This window comes from Rhinatrema bivittatum, chromosome 4, assembly GCF_901001135.1.
Source record: "Rhinatrema bivittatum chromosome 4, aRhiBiv1.1, whole genome shotgun sequence".
Classification (NCBI taxonomy): Eukaryota; Metazoa; Chordata; class Amphibia; order Gymnophiona; family Rhinatrematidae; genus Rhinatrema; species Rhinatrema bivittatum.
In genome coordinates, this window is record NC_042618.1 from 362,670,207 (window position 1) to 362,691,170 (window position 20,964).

The 20,964-nt window shown below is 40.9% G+C and overlaps 1 protein-coding gene across 2 annotated transcripts in view; it reads left to right on the forward strand.

Moving 5' to 3' along the window:
- The window catches only part of ATG7 (autophagy related 7), a 533,052-nt gene that overhangs the window by 62,110 nt on the left and 449,978 nt on the right, over positions 1-20,964 (forward strand). For both annotated transcript variants that reach the window (XM_029600773.1, XM_029600774.1), the window contains exons 8-9: positions 889-977; positions 10,343-10,464. In XM_029600773.1, coding sequence (XP_029456633.1) covers positions 889-977; positions 10,343-10,464 — 211 coding nt within the window. The remainder of the gene's footprint in view (positions 1-888; positions 978-10,342; positions 10,465-20,964) is intronic.

Sequence of the window (20,964 nt, forward strand, 5' to 3'; positions counted from 1 at the left end):
CATTCATCCTTCAGTAATGTACATCTCTGCTACTTGGGGCCAGCCAATGTTTTTCTAATTAATATCAGAAAAAGAGCAGTGAATAACTTATCTGGCTTTTCTAGTTAGTCGATCTATAAACCTGCTCTATATTGCTACAAAACCTTTTTCTTTTTTATGGAGGAATCCCACAAATGAATGCTTTCCATAGAATTTTTGTATTTTTTTTTTAATGGATGCTTGAACTGCCCATAATAACCTAGACTTATCTAATCATTGTTAAGCCGGAAGAGTTTGCACTACCACACAATTCAAAAGTGTGATTCTGAAGGGGATTGAAAGAAGGCAAGGGAAAAAAGGAAGATGCTTTAGGGTAGTAGAACTCTTGCTGTTTGTAGTCTGCCTTCACTCATTTCCCTTGGTCCTTCACACACTTTTAGAGGTCGGCAGAGTGGAATAAACATTCTTTGGGAAAACTCTCAAAGGTACCGTTGTCTTGATTTTCATCCCTGAGGAAGGTTTCTTTTCCACTGGAGATCAACTCCTACTGAACACCATAGCAACGTTACTGGGCCGATCCTGAAACCATGCTGCTGTGGAGGTAGAACCTAAATGAATTCACCATTAACAGTGCTGATCCTAACAAATCATCTCAGACTTTCATTTTCTTATAAATAATAAAAAGGGGAACTCTTTCAGTTAATTAATTTTCCAAGCATTTATAGTGAAACATGAGTAAATACAGATTTTATTGATCCTTGGACATGTGTGTTTCTTGGGAAGGAGCTGGGCTTACTGTGCTGTATTTTCAAATCACAGGCCTATTTGCTTGTATTGGTAAAGAAGTATTGTAGTTTTCCAAATATGATGTAAATTGATAATTATTAAGTGCTTTTGTTTTGTTTTTAGGTAACCATTGGAGTTTATGACCCATGCACTTTAAGCCATTATCCAGGATGGCCTTTGCGTAATTTACTAGTTTTGGCAGCCTACAAATGGTATTTATTTTATCTTTATCTTTCTGGTGAAAAATATATATTAAAACAGGCTGTTTATCAAAACTTTTGTTTCTGGAAATTATAGTTGATTTCTCTCTTTGTTTTCCTGATGAAAATTTGTAGAACGTGCAGCCTTTTAAAACCTTAGAGGAGGTATGTTAGCCCACTAGTAATCAGTACTTCTAATATGAATCCTGGTGAGACTGATATATTATTACAGTGCCTTGTAAAAGCCTTCACACCCTTGTACATTTTTCATATTCTGCTGTCTAAAAAGTGCAACTCAATATACTCTACACTTTTTTCATGAAAGAACAATTGTAGAAATATTCCAAAAAGTAATTAAGAATAAAATAAAAATTGACGGGTAAATTTTAAAAGTGCTGCTCGTGCAAAAATGGCCCCATACGTGCATATGTGGGTCATGCATGAGCAACATGAATTTTAAGAAGCCGGGATAGTAGGTGCATACATACCTCGGCATGCATCAAGAATAAGGAAGTAGAAAAAGGGTGTGGCATGGGCATTCCAGGGTGGGGCCAAGATGTACATGCGTAACCTCCAAATTTTGCAAGGCTGAACCTAGCAATGTGCGCCATGTTATCTACATAGCGTTACTACTGGTCCTCATATGGTGCAAGTCTGGCAAGAGAGTGAGCCTCTGTTAGAGAGACAATCTGACACACTGTACAAAACCACTGTAAGAGGGGCACTTTCAACTCAGGTGGGTTTGGGGGGGGCGGTGTTACATTGGTCTGCCTATGGCACAAGGATCAGTAGACTTTTTTAAGATCACCCCTACCTAAAAAAAAAAACCACCCTGAATTGAAAAGTGCCCCTCTTACAGTGGGATACATATAAAATTGTCTGATTGTTTCTATAACGGAGTCTCTCTATCTTTTACATGTGAGTACATACATAAAGGCTCCACACATACGCATGGTAGGGATATTTTAAATGCTATGCGTGTACTTGCACGCACAAAATAAAATTAGTTGTATTTTTGCTTGCGTGCCCAATATGCGTGTTTATGGGCTCTCGCATGCTCCTTTTAAAATTTACCTGTGATTGCATAAGTCTTCTCACCCTTGGCTCAATATTTGTTGGAAGCCCATTTTTGCAGGAATAACAGCCATGAGTCATTTAGGATAAGTGTCTAGCAAATTTGCACAGTGGAATGGCGGCAGAGTTTGCCTATTCCATTTGACATAAGAGCACAAGTTTTTTTCATGTTGATTGGGAATCATCTGTAGACTGCAGTCTTCAAGTCTTGCCCACAGATTTATATTGAATTCAGGTCTGAGCTTTGACTGGGCCACTTAAGGACATTCAATTTCTTCTTGCTAAAACCAGTCTATTGTTTCTTTTGCTTTGTGCTTATGATCATTGTCCTGCTAAAGGTGAATTTTCTCTCCAGTCCAATGTCCATCGCAGACTGGAACAGGTTTTCCTCCAGCATCTGCCTGTACATATATACCTTAGAGGAAAGGTGGGATAAGGGAGATATCCATGGTTTCCATGTAGAGGATATGGGCCTCTTCAAAGGAGTTTCTAGAGTGAGGGTAAAAGGGGGAGACTCAGTAGTAATCTAAGAAAATATTTCTTTACAGAGAGGGTAGTGGATACTTGTAGAAGTGCTGGATGTAAAGACAGTATCTGAATTCAAAAAAAGCAAGGGATAAACACAGAGTATTTGAGAGAGTGGTAAGATGAATAGTTGGTGTGGATGGGCAGACTAGGTAGGCCATATGATCTTTTTCTGCCATCATGTTTCTATGTACTTTGCAAAGTAGAAAAAGAGTTGCACCATCCAAACTTCATGTTATCTTTAGAAATCTTCTTGCCCCTGCTGCTGGCAAAGGCATCCTCACAACATAATGCCTTCACCACTTTGCTTTACAGTAGGAATTGTGTTAGACTGATGTGCTGTGGTTGTTTAAACGCCACACATCTCGCTTAGCATCGAAAGCAAACTATTCTACTTTGGTCTCAGTGAACTAAACCTTAAAATACACATTAACACCATGATAAGGGAAGGATACTACAAACGCCAGGATCTAAGAAGACTCAAACCGCTTCTATACCCCCACGACTATCCACGAACGGTACTTCAAGCACTACTTTTCTCAAAACTAGACTACTGCAATGCCCCTCTACTGGGACTCCCGGTAGCCACCCTAAGACCAATCCAGCTACTGCAAAATGCTGCCGCAGAGCTCTTACAAGCAGCAAACGATCAGATCACATCACACCCGTCCTTAAAGAACTACACTGGCTGCCCATTCCATATAGAATTCAATACAAAGCATTAACCCTCGTACACAAAATTCTCCACAATGACAAGTCCAACTGGCTGAATGCTTCCATAAACTTTCACATCCCCCAGAGGAACCTCCGCTCCGCAAACACTGGACTTCTTCCAATCCCTTCCCCAAAAGTGGCACACTTGAAGTCAGTATGGGAACGTGCACTATCTCTGGCAGGACAAGCACTATGGAACAAGCTTCCAATGGAGCTAAGAACAGAACCAACAACCCAAACATTTAAGAAAAACCTAAAACATGGCTCTTTCAAAAGCCTTTTCAGCAATAACAATGACACCGACCAAAACCACCTATCTATCACAGGCACCGTGAGAAAGAACTTATTGCCTACCCACAAAAAGCTATGATTACACCCTTCTGGAAACCCTATGATAATTCTTATAATGACAAATGACCTTATTCCCGGTTAATCCCAGTTAAGCCCCCGCTCACACCTTTTAGTTTTTCTGTTAACATGTTTATTTCAGCTAAAGTTAATTCCATGTTTATATGCTATCCTTTTAATTTCTTGTTAACATTTTTGTTCTCTCAAGCTAATTACATGTTTATCTGTAAAAACTATAGGAAACATTAACATTTTCCAGCACCTTTAAGTTCCCTGTAAACCGATGTGATATGTCAAATTGAATGTCGTTATATAAAAATAATAGTAATAATCATATTACAAACCTTCTCCCACATGCGTGCAGTTTTTCTCCGAAGTGTTTCTTTGCAAACATTATGTGACTGATTATATGGTTTTTCTTTAGCAGTGACTTCCTTCTTACTGCCCTCCCATACAAACCATATTTGTGGAGTAATCTTGAAATTGTTGAACAGTTAACATTTTCCTCAGTCTCAGCCAGAGATCTCTGTAGTTCTTTTAAAATAATCTAAGGTCTCATGGTGACCACCAGCAGCAGTTTCCTTTTCCCACAACTACTGACTTTGGAGGGATGGCCTGGTTGCAGCAGTGTCTTGGTGATGCTAAACTACAGTGATGGATCTGACAAAGCCCCAAGGGCTATTCAAACACACTGAAATAGCCTTCTCCCAAGCCGTATCTTTGAATAGGTTACCCCAGAGTTTTTTGGCAGCATAGTTTTGGCATTCTTTAACTATGTGGTTTGGGATGTATTACCTGCATAGAGGAAGAGTACACACTGTAAAAAGTTAAATTTGATTGACTAAGTCATAGTTTTCTAGTGCGAAAGCATTATTTTTACAAGTGATATGTCGACATAAACCTCCATCTACAGAAGAAAAATGCAGGTTCCATTTGATATATCCTAAATCAGTTTGCTTACCATAAAGTGTTTTCTGTAGATAGGATGAATTAGAATTACATGTGGGTGACAGTCATCCAGCAGCACCGAACGGACCTGTCTCTATTAGCTAGTAGAACTTTTGCTCTACTTAGCATGTTTGGGTATTCTCGCTTGTGCATTGCTTCATGAGCCTCCTCAGTTGATTTGAGAGCTAATTCTAGCAAGGTAGTGGAGCAGGTATTTAGTATGGCTAATTTATCCATATGGAAAACACCTGTTTTATAGAAAGCAAACTTGCTTTTTTCCATTAATAAGCAGAGTTTAATTAGTCATTACATGTGGGGAGTTCCAAGTTGAGGGTTACAGTGGAATTTTTACTTAATTAGCAACCCAGAGCTCACTGTGGAGAGTAGACTTCTGCAAAACCTTGTCCGAATTTACTCTCACTCTTGGAGAAATTATCTAGACAGTAATGGGATACAAAGGTGTGTATTGATGACCATGTTGAAGCTTTGCAGATGTCTTTAAGTGGTACAGCTTTCAGATGAGCCACTTATGTAGCCATGGCTCTCACTTTGAGCCTTGATGGTGTATGTAATTTGTAGGCTTACTAGTGTATAGCAGTGCATAATGCAGTTTGCTAGCCAGTTGGACAGTGTGCATTTGGCCACTGCAATGCCCAGTCTTTTAGGATTGTAAGAGATGAATAATTGGAAACCTGACAATATGGCTGAGTCCTTATTTTGTGGAAAGCCAAGGCTCTTTTACAGTCAAAGAAGGGCTTTCCCATCTTCCTGTTAATGTGGCCTCTGGAAGAACATAAGTAAAATGATGGCTTGATTAATATAGAAAACTGATTCTGCATTTGGTAGAAACTCGGGATGGGTGTGTGGCAACACCCTGTTGTGGAAGAATTACATATAAGCCTGAAGCTTGCCGACTCTTCTGCCTGATGTTACTGCAAGAAGGAGTATTACTTTCCATGTTAGAAACTTTAGAAAAGCTGACTCCAATGGTGGTTTCATCAGAGCTATAAACCTTTCATGAACTTTGAAAGTAATGGATGAATGGAGATTAGCTTACCCTCAAGCATGGTAAGTTGCTATGGCACTGAGATAAGCACTTAGGGGCGGATTTTAAATGCCCTGCGCGCGTAAATCCGGCCGGATTTATGTACACAGGGCCCTCGCTCCGGCGCGCCTATTTTGCATAGGCCGCCGGCGCGCGCAGAGCCCCGGGACGCGCGTAAGTCCCGGGGCTTCGTAAAAGGGGCATGTCGGGGGGCATTGCGGAATGACGCGGCATTTCGGGGGCGGGCCCGGGGGCGTGGCGCCGGCCCGGGGGCGTGGTCGAGGCCTCTGGACCAGCCCCCGGGTCGGGTGATGGCGCGCGCAGATTTACGTCTGCTTTTAGCAGGCGTAAATCGTGCAACAAAGGTAAGGGGGGGGGTTTAGATAGGGCCGGGGGGGTGGGTTAGGTAGGGGAAGGGAGGGGAAAGCGGAGGGAACAGGCAGCGCGCGCTGGGCTCTGCGCGAGCAGGTTGCACAAATGTGCACCCCTTTGCGCGCGCCGACCCCAGATTTTATAAGATATGCACGGCTACGCGCGTATCTTATAAAATTCAGCGTACTTTTGTTCGCGCACCAGGCGCGAACAAAAGTACGTGCTCGCGCAAAATTATAAAATCTACCCCTTATTGATGGAGCTCATCTCAGTGCCAGTCTTGAAGCAGAAACAGAGTAAACAAGTTGCTAAATCTTTGGGTTCTTATGCGAACAAATTCAAGGAACTTTGCTGACACCATGTAGAGAACCATTTTCATTTAAATCTTTAGGTTCTCTTAGTTGATGATTTCCTGGCAGACACTATTATGTCTTCTTTTTCCTTGGGTAAGGACAATTCAGTGATTACTGAACGCTCAACATCCAGGCAGTCAAGTTGAGGGAGGGAAGGTTTGGATGAAATAGCCTTTCCTCTTCTTGAGTTAACAAAGATGGATCCAACCCAAGAGAGATTGGTGGACTGCTAGATAGCTGTACCAGATACACATTCCAAACTTGTCTAGGCCATGCTGGAGCCATGAGGATCAGACAGACCCAGTCTTTGAGCACTTTTTGAACCATTCTACCTATCAATGTAATTGGTGGAAAAATGAAAATCAGATCTGTATTCCAATAGAGCAGAAAAGCATCCTGAGCTGATCTGAGCTCCCTGAGAAAAATGGAGCAAAATGTTTCTAGTTTTCTGTTTTGCTTTGACACAAATAGGTTTGATTGCTGGAAGTCCCCAGAGATTGAAGAGTCTGTCTGTTGACTGCTGCAGAGACCATTTGTGTAGACAAAAAACTTTGCTGAGGTGATCTACTAACATGTTGGAGATCCCTGGAAGATAGGTCTCTTGCAGGACAGCTTGACGTTTGCTTGCCTGTTCTCATATATCACTTTTCGATACAGAGTCCATGATCTTTGTGTTCCTTTGCTTGTTCACAAAGAATATGGCAACTTGGTTGTGGTTTGAATGAAAATACTCTTCCATGGAGGAAGCAAGTGAATGTTGTTAGAGTGTATCCAATCTCTCTCAATTCTAGGAATTGGAATTGATTTTTCTATGAATTCCCATGTTCTTTGAGTTCAAAAGGGCCCCTTGTGGACACCCCAAACTTTTATGGAGGCATCCGTCATCAATGTAACTTGGTGAGGAAGTAAATGGAGAGGAGATCCCTCCTGAAGGATGTAGGGATCTAGCTACCAATGTAGATCCAGTTTCATTTCTTGTGAAGTGCTCACTTTGGTCACCAGATTAGCTGGTTCCCTTTTGGGATGGACACCCCACTGCAGGAATCACATGTGAAAGCGGGTTAGTGGAATTACATGAATGGCAGCCACCATGTAGCCCAGAATGGCTAGAATTTCTTTGGCCATTGACTGATCCATATTCAATGGTTTGAATACCAGGGATTTGAGCGTATTTGTCCGATCTGACAGGACAAAAGCTCTCTTCTGTTGAGAATCTGTCCTCTCTTCAATGAATTTGATTCTCTGGGCAGTAATCATATTTGATTTCTTGAAATTGTATTGATTTTTGCAGAGAGATTGGCATACCTTCCTTGGAGCTTGATGTCACAAGCCAGTTGCCCAGGTAAGGGAAGACTTGGATGCCAGACACGTGAAGATCCTTAGTGCTGCTGAGAGGCCGAAAGGGATGGGAACAGCCCACCATGAAGCATAGGTAATGCCAGTGGAATGAATGAATGGAAATATGAGCGTAAGCATCCTATAGATCCAGAGCACACATCCACTACCCCTGTGGATAAAGGGCAGGATTGCATGGCAGCAATTCATTTTTTTCAGGCTTCCTAAATCCAGGATAGATGACAGTACCCCAGATTTCTTGAGGATAAGTAAATAGCAGGAGTAGAACCCCTGACAGTGGTGATGGGAAGGAACTGATTCTATTGCCCACTGTTCAGAGTGACCCCATCTCCATGCATAATTATGTCGAGTGAGAAAGATGCAGATCAAAGACTGAGCAATGAAGAAGCAAGGGAAGCCAGGAGAAATGCAAGTGTTATCCAGACTCCAAAATTTTGAGGACCTGGCGATCCTTGGTGATCTTGCACCACTCCTTTTAGATAGTGTTGGATTCTCGTCATCATTGAGGATTTTGATGGATTTGAAAACTGGTCAAAAACTTGGTTCAGGCTTTGTTTGGACTTGCTGTGTTGCTTTTGGTTGATCGCATTCACTCTGAGTGCAAATCAGAAGTTGTTGCTGTTGCAGAAGTAGAGACGGCATGCGGCATTGTTGGAATTCCTGGAAGGGAAATGTCTCTGGTAATATGGTCTTTTAAAAAATATAGTAAGGGTGCCTTGTAGATGACTGCTGTTTCTGTCCCGAGGAGAGGAGCTGGACTGCCACATGTTGTTCTACCTCCTTTTTGAAGGTTAGTGCCAGCAGTCGCTATGGTTAAGATAGAACCCATCCTATCAGAATAGGCTCTCCCTTCGCCATTTCCTAAGAAACTGAAAACCCTCTTCCTAGCACGATCATCTCATCCATGCATTGAAACTCTTGAGCTCAATCTTCTTTTGGGGTCCTGTATGTGGACCAGGAAGCATTTTTGAGAATGCAGCCTTGAAAGTTCTGGCTTTAACCTCCAGAATCTCCCTCCTGCACCTTTCTATATCATTGGTATGATGAAGATGGTCACATCTGAACGGTATACTCTTGGTGGACATCCTTTCACTAGCTGGACTCTGCTACAAATGAATGCTGTAGTTGGGGGTATCCATCCAAATTAAGGATACTGGGACTGCTTGTCATAGGAGTAAATCTAACATTCTGAAAATGAGAGGTTAGAAGGTTCCCTTCTTATCCTTAGCCACTACAAAGGTAAAGAAATCTTTCACCAACTCCGCTATCTGGTCAATGGGCTGACAGGTCTTTTATCTTGGAGTGGGCGTGGAATGTCCTCTTCTGGTACCAGAATAGAATCCTGCACATCTTCTGGGCTCTGTAAAATTTGGAGGGAAATTAAATTTGTACCAGAGAGCATAATCCTTGTTCCAATAAACTTGTTGATAGAAGGGCTCTGGTAATTGATGGAGTAGGCATAGGCTATTCCCCTATGCCCCTGTCAAAATTCTGTGTAGGCCAGAGCATAGTTGCATATGTATCGATGATGGAGCAGTCTATCCTGATGGTAAAGGTAATGAGGACCAATGCACTTCATATTCTGGGGCTTAATGTCCTATGCTTTGATGGTCCCTTGGACTTAAGTATCAACGGCATTATAGACTTTTGCTTCGACACCACCAGAGGCTTGTATGTTGATGGTGCTGATGTACTATGCGTTAATGGTGCTTGGTGCTTTATGCGTGCTGGCTGATTCAGAGGCTTCTCAGAGCTGCGCCTTTTCTTCTTTGATGCATTCGTTTGCTTATTTAACCCTAAGGATTCGGTCTGTTCTGCCGATGAGGGAGATACTTTTGTGTAGCTCCTGCTCAATTCAGTTCCTGTGGAAGCAGATGAAGTTGCATCTGGGAGGACTACCAGCTGTGACTTCTGAGACACTTTACACAGTTCTTCCATTTTCCAGACCCTTGATCTTTGTGTACATGAGGACATCCATCCACAATGATAACAGTTGGCTTGCGTGTGATCTGACCCAGGAGGAGGTTATGGCCATCAGTAATGTACGTTCTCTTTCCACAAATACAGTCCTTGAACCTACTTACCTTGAGTTTCTTCTTACCAGACATAGTGAAGTAAAAATGTTCTTAGTTTTGGTAGCATGGAAAAGTACTGTTTGGTGGCTGCTGAAGCAGTGAGACAATTTTAAAGAAAAAGTTCCAAGATATTCATAGAAAATAATAGATTCAGGTCTGTTCTGATGCTTGGATGAAAAAAGACTGAAAGGGTTTCACGAGATAATGCCTGAATGTGAATTCCCACACATGCTACTGAGAGAGAGATCCGTTTGGTGCTGCTGGATAACATCACCCATATATAATTCAGTTGTACCTTTTGATGAAAATGCTTTAGTGACTCCATTCCATGTCGTAAAGTTTTGTAGAATTTCATCTACTTGCTAACGACTCATTAAACTATAATGAAATGCTTATTTCAGATTATCAACCACCTTGTTTCAAAGCAGTAACATGAACACATACATTTTGAATTAAAGTCTGTATAATATTAGAGGTTATTAAAGTAGAATGCCTGCTTAATTTCATCTTTCTGCTTTTCTAGTAATCTAGGTCAATTTACAATTATATTGCTCTTTGTAATGACAGGCGTAATCATCTACTATCAATTGAAGTGCTCTGCTTGAGAGACAGGACTATGCAAGGTGTGAGAGATATAAAACACAGTATCATCTTTGAAATTGCACTTCCACAGATGTCATTGGGTCCAGGTAATCCTCTGAAGGACTGGAATGATCTTAATTTCCATTAAACAGAATTTAACATGTTACCTCTTTCATAAAGTCTAGAGCAGGGTTCTCAACCTAGTCCTCAAAATACATCTAGCCAGTCAGATTTTCAGGATATCCACAATAAATATGCACAGTCTCCATTGTATGCAAATCTTTCTCATACATATTTATTGTGAATATCCTGAAAACCTGACTGGCTAGCTGTGTCCCAAGGACTGGGTTGAGAACCCCTGGTCTAGAGGAATGAAATTAAAATCAGACCCTTATCTTTTCACTAATGCTAATGCTACTTTAGGCCATTTGAATTATTTAGATGAGAAAATTCTTTGTGAAAGACCATTTTCATTGAATGCAAGTTGTTCACATCAATCGCACACACATGTGATATCAGTCTGATAGTGCCAACATGGAATGCAATTTCCAGAGCTTTCTAGGAAATTGATAAGATTTCTACTGACCATACATGGCAGTTCCCACATACCCGCGGTCACATAACATACCTCAATTCATCTTTTCTGTGGTGGAAGTCGAATGCTTTTTTCTGAATGGCTGCTTCTTAACTGTGCACCTTAGTGTTTATGTTTTACCAGTAGTTTTCAATTAGGTTCCTCAATGCCCTTTTAAGTTCTTTACTTTTTTATTGCTCTAGTCAAAGGCCCATTTTCCTTAACAGCTTTTGGCAGACATCCTGGTTGATACTTTTTATCTCTTTGGTCATCTTATTTTTGTTGGGAATTTTTTTCTTTAGATTTTGCAGTCTTTCTGATGAGGTCAGAAAAACAATGACACTGGCCTCAAACTTTTCCCAAACTGCAGACAGAAGATGTCCATCACATATATTAATAGAATCTGCTACAGATATCTTGGTGAGGATCATAATGTTGTCAGTTGCAGCATCTACATTAAGATGTCACCAAGGGCCATCAGGAGCGTTATTACTTACGTAATGCTGGAAGTGTTACGTAGGTAATAACCTAAGTAACACTAGAAGCGGCCAGGATCGCTGAGAACAACAGTCTTGGAACAGAGAAGAGGGTCCATAGTCCATTTTTGAAGGTAACGGGTGAGTGGAAGGATATTAGCCAGGGGTGAGGGAGGGGGATGACTGGGAGGGGGGGGGGATGGAGGCAGAGGAGGGACATTTAAAAATTTTTTAGCGGGGAGGGAAGAGACCAAAGCCAGAGGTGATAGTCTTAAAGTTTTAAAGTTGCTAAGTTGTGGGACAACTGAGGGAGAAGGGGGAAGATAGATACATGTGATGGTGGTGGGGGAGGGGTGGGAATCAGGCTGGGAGGTCTGTGACTTAGTTTTTTTTATCTAAGATGTGCTACTTACCCAGATATCCTTTGGGTAATTTGAAAAGGCTAGAGATTTTGCTTATCGAATTTCGCTCCTGCTCATTGACCAAAGAGAATTTTGAGCCTCAATAGACACTAGGACTTGTTAAGGTTAGAATTCTCTTCCTTGTTGGAGGCCAGAGTGGTTGAGCCTGTACTACTGCAGGAAGGAGTGTGGATTTTATTCCAGGCATTTCTTGGTCTCCAAAAAAGCCTGGAGGATATTGTTGCATCCTAGAACCAAGGACCTTGAACAAGTACTTGATGCAGAGGTTCAAGATTTTTTTCCCTAGGCAAATTAATATCCCTCATAAACAAGGGAGGCTAGCTATGATCTCTAGATTTGAAGGAAATATACAAATGTATAGTAAATCCCAATTATAGAAAGTATCTCAGATTTGTAGTAGGGGAACATCACCTCCAATACATTGTTATCTCAATTGGCCTGCATCATCACTATGAATATTCAAAAGGAGTAAAATTTTCAAAGGCACTTCTGCAAGTAGTGTTTTACATGCAGAAATGACCTGTTACAAAATTGCTTCCCAAATATGTGAACTTCATGTTTGCACATAAATTTATCTGGACTGAGGCAGTCTGAGGGTGGAGGTAGGGAGGGGTTTGCACTTATGTGCATACCTTTGCATTTTCACAAGCATGTGTGTAAAATTTCCCCCAAAATTTGTGTACACAATTTTAGTAGGCATAATTGTGTGCAGATAGTTTTGATACAATAATTTTCAAAAGATAAAAAACATGCATACTTTACCTTTGAATACTAGTGTTTGATAATGTATGAGCGGTTTTTGGATTTATAAGGATGCCGCACACAGAATAGTCTGGACTCCAGCTTTTCTTCAAAGAATCAGCTTTATTTGCAGTGCAGCAAAACAATAACAGAAAAAGTCTACTTACCTGCAGTTCTAATTCAAAAGTTATTGTAGTGTAGTAGGAGCTGCCTTCACCTCGTCTCCAGGGCCTCTTGTTCCCTCCTGGGCCTACACTCTTTATTCCTCTGTTCAGGAAAACTCCCTGGGACCAGAATTCCCTTCCTAGCTGTCTTAAAAGTGGTCTTAAATGCCTGGTCTTGGTCTTTTAAGGGGGTCTTGATATACACTCTTTTAACCTTCCCCATCAGCTTGACCTTCCCAGGTGGCACACTTGCCTCTACCAGCTTTACTGTCTTCTGGATTTCCCTTGACTGTTTCGTGCTTTATCTCTTCTTTCCCTCCTATAACTTTCCCAGTTATTCTTCTTGCCTCCTTCTGACAGAACTACGGAATCATAAAGTGTTTTGGGAACCTCCTTTAACCAGATAGAACCCTATCTATCACAGTCTCTAAATACTGGAACTGTTTCCTCCTCTGGCATTGCCATCCTGGTTTAGACATCTTAGGATCCCTGATGTATAAGTTCATATCTCCGAACGGTAAAACCTCCTGGCAAGATGTTTCATTACAATCTGAGCTAGTCAGACTAGTTGTAAACTAGCCTCAGAGAGTGTCAAACTGTGGAAAATCACATCCCAGAACAGGATATGGGAGTCCCAGAAGTAATCCAACCTCTATACTGGCTTGTCCAGCCGGTGTTGTCATTACAACCTGATGGTCGGCTACTGTTGCTGGTCACCATATATACAGGCAAGGGTTACTGTCTTCTTGTAAACTGTTGGTAATCTCATGAGTAGATCTCTCCGGACAAGAGTCTTTACACTTCCGGAGTCTACCAGGGCTTATTTGGTGATTTCCTCCAGCTCAATTGGTACCACAAAATTACTAAGTCCAGGGCATGAAACATCAACAAGATTACAACTGAGAGACTCCGTTAGGTTTAAATCTGTGACTACTACTTCAGTTCCGAGATATCAATGGGAAGCATGCATGCATGCCTGTGGATTGAGACCCTGTGGCTGTCCTTTCTCTAGAAGCTTTGTTTCCCCACTGTGGACTTTAGGATACAGTGACCGTATTTCTTGCCCCATGGGGTGCTCCGGCACTGACTGGGCTTGATGGAAGGCATTAGTTACTTCTAAGGTGGATTTGAGCATAAGCTTTGAATGCTGGTGCACCCACTGTCTAATGGGTGGGTGCAAACCCTCTACAAACTGCTCCAGAAGTATGAAGTTGGCCTCTTCCATGCCAGTTTTTCCTTCAGGCTGAAGCCACTTCTAATCTACATTTTTTAGTTGATAAGAGGTTCAGAGGACTCTCCCCCGGGCAGAGGTTTCCCTGCCAGAACTGTTGATAGACACTCCTTTACATGGTGTAACTAATGTTGCTGTCTAATTTATCTGGGCTGCTACAAAATTGTCCCTTATACAAAATGCAGTCCACCTCAAAATGTAACTTCTTTTTAAAGAAATATTTAATGTAATCCAGAAAAGACCTCAGAGCTTAACCGCTACAGTGTCAGTGGATCTTTCAAACATAGGTCAAAAGCATCCATTTTGATTAAATTTCATTCAGTTTTTAAATTCAGTAACAGTACTCTTTATGTGATAGATAAGTAAAAACATTTTTAAGAGTCTCATTATCTTATGCAGCAATGTTGAATAATAACGTAGACTCAGTAAAGGAATAAATCACATTCATATGTTCTTGCACTAGTACTTTCTCCAAAAACACTAGTTCTTACAAAAAAAATGCCCATGTGGCCGATATTTCTCTGTTATGCATCACGGCTTCTTTGTATGTGTAAAATCACTTTCATTGCAGCATCTCCCATCTACCATATTATGCTGCCTTAAATATTATATTTATGCTGTTTCCTTCTAAAAAAGAAGAAATACGTTAAGTATTTACAAAAATAGCAAACTTTTAATTTAAAAACAAACATCAAAACTTACTCAATGCATGTTCTTTATTTTCTCAGCTGGCAACCTACACCTGATAAAATTGTTATGTTGTACTCACGAACCTGGGAAAGCTCACCTTATGTATGGTTTCCAAAGATCACGTGTTCTCTGGTGACTAATAAGGATAGAATGTTTTAATTCTATTGTGTACAGTCAAAAATAATACTGTCATATTTTGTAACAAAATGCAGCAATGGGAAAACACTTCATATAAGTGAAAAACATTCTACATTTATGTTTAATCTAAGGGTTCCACTGAATTGAACTCGAAGATTCATTTCTGCTCTCATCGGAACAACAAATGTTCATGATTGCTCCCTCTTGAATTTGGAGGAATGTGATCGATGACAAAACATCTAAAAGACTCAAAAACTGTGCTTAAAAGTAACTCGTTGAGTCTTGCCCACATAGATTTTATTGCAAGGGACATAAACTACATAAGTTGAACGTGGTAAAAAAAATGCAATGAATATTCATGTTAAAGCATTATCTATTTAATCTAGCTTTCAAAGATCTATGTGAATCTTAAATTATTTTGCTATTTTTCTGTTCTACTCACCATATCTTTTCCCCGATTTGATTTCTTATTCAGGCTTCAATATCCAGGCTTTGTATTGATTATAAAAGATTTATATGTTTTTGTTTGATATTGTTTTATTATGATTGTACCATTTGTAAACCCACCCCGAATGGTGAAGGACATGGGCAATAAGTACTTTTTAAATAACACCTTTTGTAGCAGGATTCAAAAATCTTCAGCACTACCAGTGATAGATTTTTCTTTTCTTCAGGCTTGGTTAATTACTGAAACATTAGGGCCACTTAAATGTTCAATACACTGCTGCCAAAATAATGCCTTTTGTAGCAGGATTTAAAAATCAGTTTTTTAGCAGCGCAAAAAGTTTGACGTTCAGACACATCCAAAATCCAGGTTTCAGTTTCTTTAAGATTATTTTGTCCTTAATTCCTTTTCAGTCTGAGGTATCCACGTGTTCTGGAGTTTCTTCTGTTTCTGCTGCTTGCTCTACTTCCATGGGCTCCGCTTGTTCCCAGAGCTCTGCTTCTTCTCCTACTTGCAATGGAGCCCCATATGTCACGTAGGTGGCTGCTAGAAATCCTGCATTGAGCCCTCCCCTAGCTTGCTGCTTCTTGTTCAGAGTCCCACAATCACTGGCTGGAACTAGGGCACCTGGGAAATGTAGTCTCAGGGATTTTTAAAGCTATTTTGGGACTCCATGTTTTTTTTTTGCATGCTCTGCTTGCACTCTCCCAGAGTTTAATGTGAAAGCTAGATGTTAACTGAGTTACTACCCCCTTTTTTTTTTTTTTTTTTTTTTTTAGCTCTCACCTCATCATTACATGTCTCAATTCACTCTTCTAACATTTTTCACAGGATCACTTGCCAATAAAAGTGTTCCAATCTTTAACATTTTGTATTGCAAGAAAGTCATCATCTTCTGCCTGGTGTTGACAAAAGACCTTAGAATGTGTACCAAGCTTTTTGTTTCTTTTTGCCCCAAATAGGCTGAGATTGCTGTGTCCAAGAAAACCCTGTCTAATTGGATAGCAGATTGCACTTACAGTACATGTTTTTCAAACGTGACCACTGCAGCACCCTCCTCCCCCCACCCACACCTGACAGAGCTGAGGTTTGCTACATGACCATGGGTATATGGGAATTGCCATGCATGCTCAGTAAAGATCTAGGAATTTCTTGGAAAGCTCTGGAAATCACATTCTGTGTCAGTGTTGTCAGGGTGACAACGCTCGTGTTGTGATTGGTGAACTGCTCTTTTTAGAAAATACCTGTTACAATTAAGCAGCTTTATTTTTAATTCCATTAAGAAACAGAGGAGAGAGTTTGTTTTTTTTCTTGTTGTTTTCCATTGATCGATGTAGTTATTTAAAAAGAAAGGCAATAAAATGGTTATGTAAGTTTGCCCATTATTGTGCATCTTTGATGGTAGTAATTTGCATTATTGTGTACAGAAGTAATGTTACATCTCAGCAGAATGAGAACATAATGCTAATTATTGTCTATACATAAAGCTCTATCAATGTACACAATTCTGTAAGGTGTTTGTAAAAAAACAAAAACAAGAAAATGACATTGAATGAATAATGTGTACAAGAGTAACAGACTAAAAATAAATGAATACAGAAGCTTTTATAATCCTATCTCTGAGGAGTTAGTTTGCATGAAGAAAATGGTGATTGAAAATGAAAACCTGATATCATATGCTATCCATATTTTTTTTTTAATTTTAAACCTTTTATATTCAAAATAACATTCCAGAGTGTGTTCTAAATGATATTGCTATACATTTTACTGCTAATACACTGTTAGGACTAGCTTTAAAAATTAGGCAAGAATAGTGGCACTCTTACACTCACCCAAAAATAAAAAACAGGGCAGGCTAATGGCAGTACTATAAACTTCCATATAGAAGACCTGGGCTTGATTCTTGACCCCAGCATCTGCTTCTTGGGCAGTCTGAGGATGCTGTGGCAATGGGAGGGGGAGCCCAGAGTTCACATTTCTCCTGTTCTTAGAAAGCTGCACTGGTTACCTATCACACAGCAGGTTACTTTTAAAGTTCTAGTCCTGGCATTTAAAGTACACAATGGAATTGGCATGGGTTATCTGGTTGGATGTCTGCAAGCATACCATCTTAGTTGCATATTGTATTCCCAGTTGGCTGAGTATTTGGAACTTCAATTGTTGCGATCCTTTAAGCATGCTAAGACTTGTACCCTTGTATTTTCTTGTGTAGTACAATGGATACGGAATGCTTTGCCAGTGGAGTTATGCCAGGTATCTAATGTGAAGCATTTCAGTCACGGGCTGAGGACCTATTTATTTTCTGCGGAAGGAAGTGGTGGAGGTGGTGGATGTGGAAGGGGGGGTGGGGGTAGAAAGAGTAGTCATTATGATAGTGGATTAGTGTTTGTTGTATATCAGGGATGCCAACTCCAGTCCTTGAGAGCCACAAACAGGCCAGGTTCTCAGGATATCCTTAATGAATGTGCATGAGATAGATTTGCATGCACTGCCTCCATTGTGGATATCTTGAAAACCTGGCTTGTTTGTGGCTCTCGAGGACTGGAGTTGGCCACCCCTGTTGTATGTGATTATTATGAATTTATATTATAACCCATTCTGGATGTTCTTTGATAGGATGGGTAAAATATCAGAATAAATGGCATCATCTTCCAGGCCAATTCTAATTAAGCTGGAAGCACAAAGGAGCAAGTGGAAACTGCTGAGCCAAAATAAAAGAGAAAGATGCAAAAAGTTTCTGAAAGTCATTATAGCTGCATAACATTGAAATAGCAAATCTTTTTCCAAGTTCTTTAATTTCATGAAAATTATGGTAAGGAAGAAAAGGTGAGTAATAGAGGTAGAACAACCAGAGCAAACACGGTCATAAGTAGGTAATAAAAAGGACTGGTAAAAGATCACATTCTCCAAAAGGTCTTCAAAGTTTTGGAAACATTTATTACTTCTTAATGGAAAGCCCATATCGTTAGGCTTCATAAATCTGGATATGGAAGTCCCCCGACACGGGCCGTATTTCATGCAAACACTGTCGGGAGAGACCCAAGAACAAAATCTAACACAATTTCACAAGCATATGCTTATGAAAAGGCCACAACTTGTGTGGAATGTAAGTTAGGACTTTCACAATATAAAGATTTAAATATAATTCACATAGGGGTAGATTTTAAAAAATTGCGCGATCACGTACTTTTGTTCGCGCACCAGGCGCGAACAAAAGTACGCTGGATTTTATAAGATACGCGTGTAGCCGCGTGTATCTTATAAAATCTGGGGTCGGCGCGCACAAGGGGGTGCACATTTGTGCAACCTGCGTGCGCTGAGGCCAGCGTGCGCTGCCTGTTCCCTCCGAGGCCGCTCCGATTTCGGAGCGGCCTCGGAGGGAACTTTCCTTCACCCTCCCCCCACTTTCCCCTCCCTTCCCCTACCTAACCCCCCCCCCGGCCCTATCTAAACCCCCCCTTACCTTTGTTGGCAGATTTACGCCTGCTAAAAGCAGACGTAAATCTGTGCACGCCAGCGGGCTGCTGGCGCGCAGTCACCCGACCCGGGGCTGGTCCGGAGGCCTCAACCATGCCCCCGGGCCGGCGCCACGCCCCCGGGCCGGCGCCACGCCCCCGAAACGCCATGGCACGCCCCCGAAACGCCACATCATTTCGGGAACGCCCCCGACATTGCCCCCTCCCCGCCCCTTTTTAGAAAGCCCCGGGACTTACGCACGTCCCGGGGCTCTGCGCGTGCTGGCGGCCTATGCAAAATAGGTGCGCGAGGGCCCTGCGCGTGTAAATCCGGCCGGATTTATGTGCGCAGGGCATTTAAAATCCGCCCCATAGTGTTTTATCATACATTTTTGTTTGCATTACTTTTTCTGTGCTATATTTTCTCAAGGTTTTAATACCTATTTCAAAGTTGTGCAAGCCAAATGATTTAAAGGCTTTTTGCCTTTTATTTTTTTTTGCTGCCCTACTTTTGCCAGTTCTGTGAATCCTGGCTCTTAATGTGCTGTAATGAGGTTTTCAATTTCAGTAATTTAAGGTCCTCAATAAGTGTGATCTTTTACTAATTAGACAATCAGAAGTGACCCGGTTGGTATTGTACATGATAAGTAAGGCTTTTGCGAGATTAAATAATACATAGAATTATGTATGTACATCTATGAAAAAAATAAGGGGTTCTGTTCCAGTGGCTGTTATGCATAATGTATCCTCCACAATACATAATAAGTCTGTAATTGCATTGAGTGTTTCTGGTATTATGTAATAAGAGTATAAGGTGGAGTGATTTGTTAATCATCAGACTTATTCTATAGTTCATTAAGTATATTTCACTGGTCTTAAGTAGAGGGTACCCAACTTATTATCGATAAACATTTTTCATAGAATTATGTGTTGGTCATAGCAGGTATCACTGGTTTATGTATGGGTATGTTGAATTCATTCATTATGACTTTTTCCATAGGCAGTTCATATTCAAAAGTCCTGGCTAACTTTTACAGTTGGACAAATCCCGACGTTTGAAATGTTACCCCTTCCTCCCCCCTCCCTCTCCCTACCTGCTCACCTGCTATATTGTGTCTAGGCAAATTGTTGCCCAGACAAAATTTACCAGGACAAAAAAAAGGCAGCACCGGAAATGTTCCCGGGGTGTAGTTTATTTATAAATGATCTGGAAAGAAATACGACGAGTGAGATAATCAAATTTGCAGATGACAACAAAATTGTTCAGAGTAGTTAATCACAAGCAGATTGTGATAAATCGCAGGAAGACCTTGTGAGACTGGAAAATTGGGCATCCAAATGGCAGATGAAATTTAATGTGGATAAGTGCAAGGTGATGCATATAGGGAAAAAATAACCCATGCTATAATTACACAGTGTTGGGTTCCATATTAGGTGCTACAACCCAAGAAAAGAGATCTAGGTGTCATAGTGGATAACACATTGAAATCGTCGGTGCAGTGTGCTTGCGGCAGTCAAAAAAGCAAACAGAATGTTGGGAATTATGAGAAAAGGAATGATGAATAAAAACGGAAAAATGTCATAATGCCTCTGTATCGCTCCATGGTGAGACCGCAACCTTGAATACTGTGTACAATTCTGGTCGCCGCATCTCAAAAAAGATATAATTGCGATGGAGAAGGTACAGAGAAGGGCTACCAAAATGATAAGGGGGAATGGAACCACTCCCCTATGAGGAAAGACTAAAGAGGTTAGGACTTTTCAGCTTGGAGAAGAGACGACTGAGGGGGGGATATGATAGAGGTGTTTAAAATCATGAGAGGTCTAGAACGGGTAGATGTGAATCGGTTATTTACTCTTTCGGATAGTAGAAAGACTAGGGGGCACTCCATGAAGTTAGCATGGGGCACATTTAAAACTAATCGGAGAAAGTTCTTTTTTACTCAACGCACAATTAAACTCTGGAATTTGTTGCCAGAGAATGTGGTTCGTGCAGTTAGTGTAGCTGTGTTTAAAAAAGAATTGGTTAAGTTCTTGGAGGAGAAGTCCATTACCTGCTATTAAGTTCACTTAGAGAATAGCCACTGCCATTAGCAATGGGTTACATGGAATGGACTTGGTTTTTGGGTGCTTGCCAGGTTCTTGTGGCCTGGATTGGCCACTGTTGGAAACAGGATGCTGGGCTTGATGGACCCTTGGTCTGACCCAGTATGGCATTTTCTTATGTTCTTATGTTTGTTCAGGCGTTCTAATATTCATGACTAGCTAGAC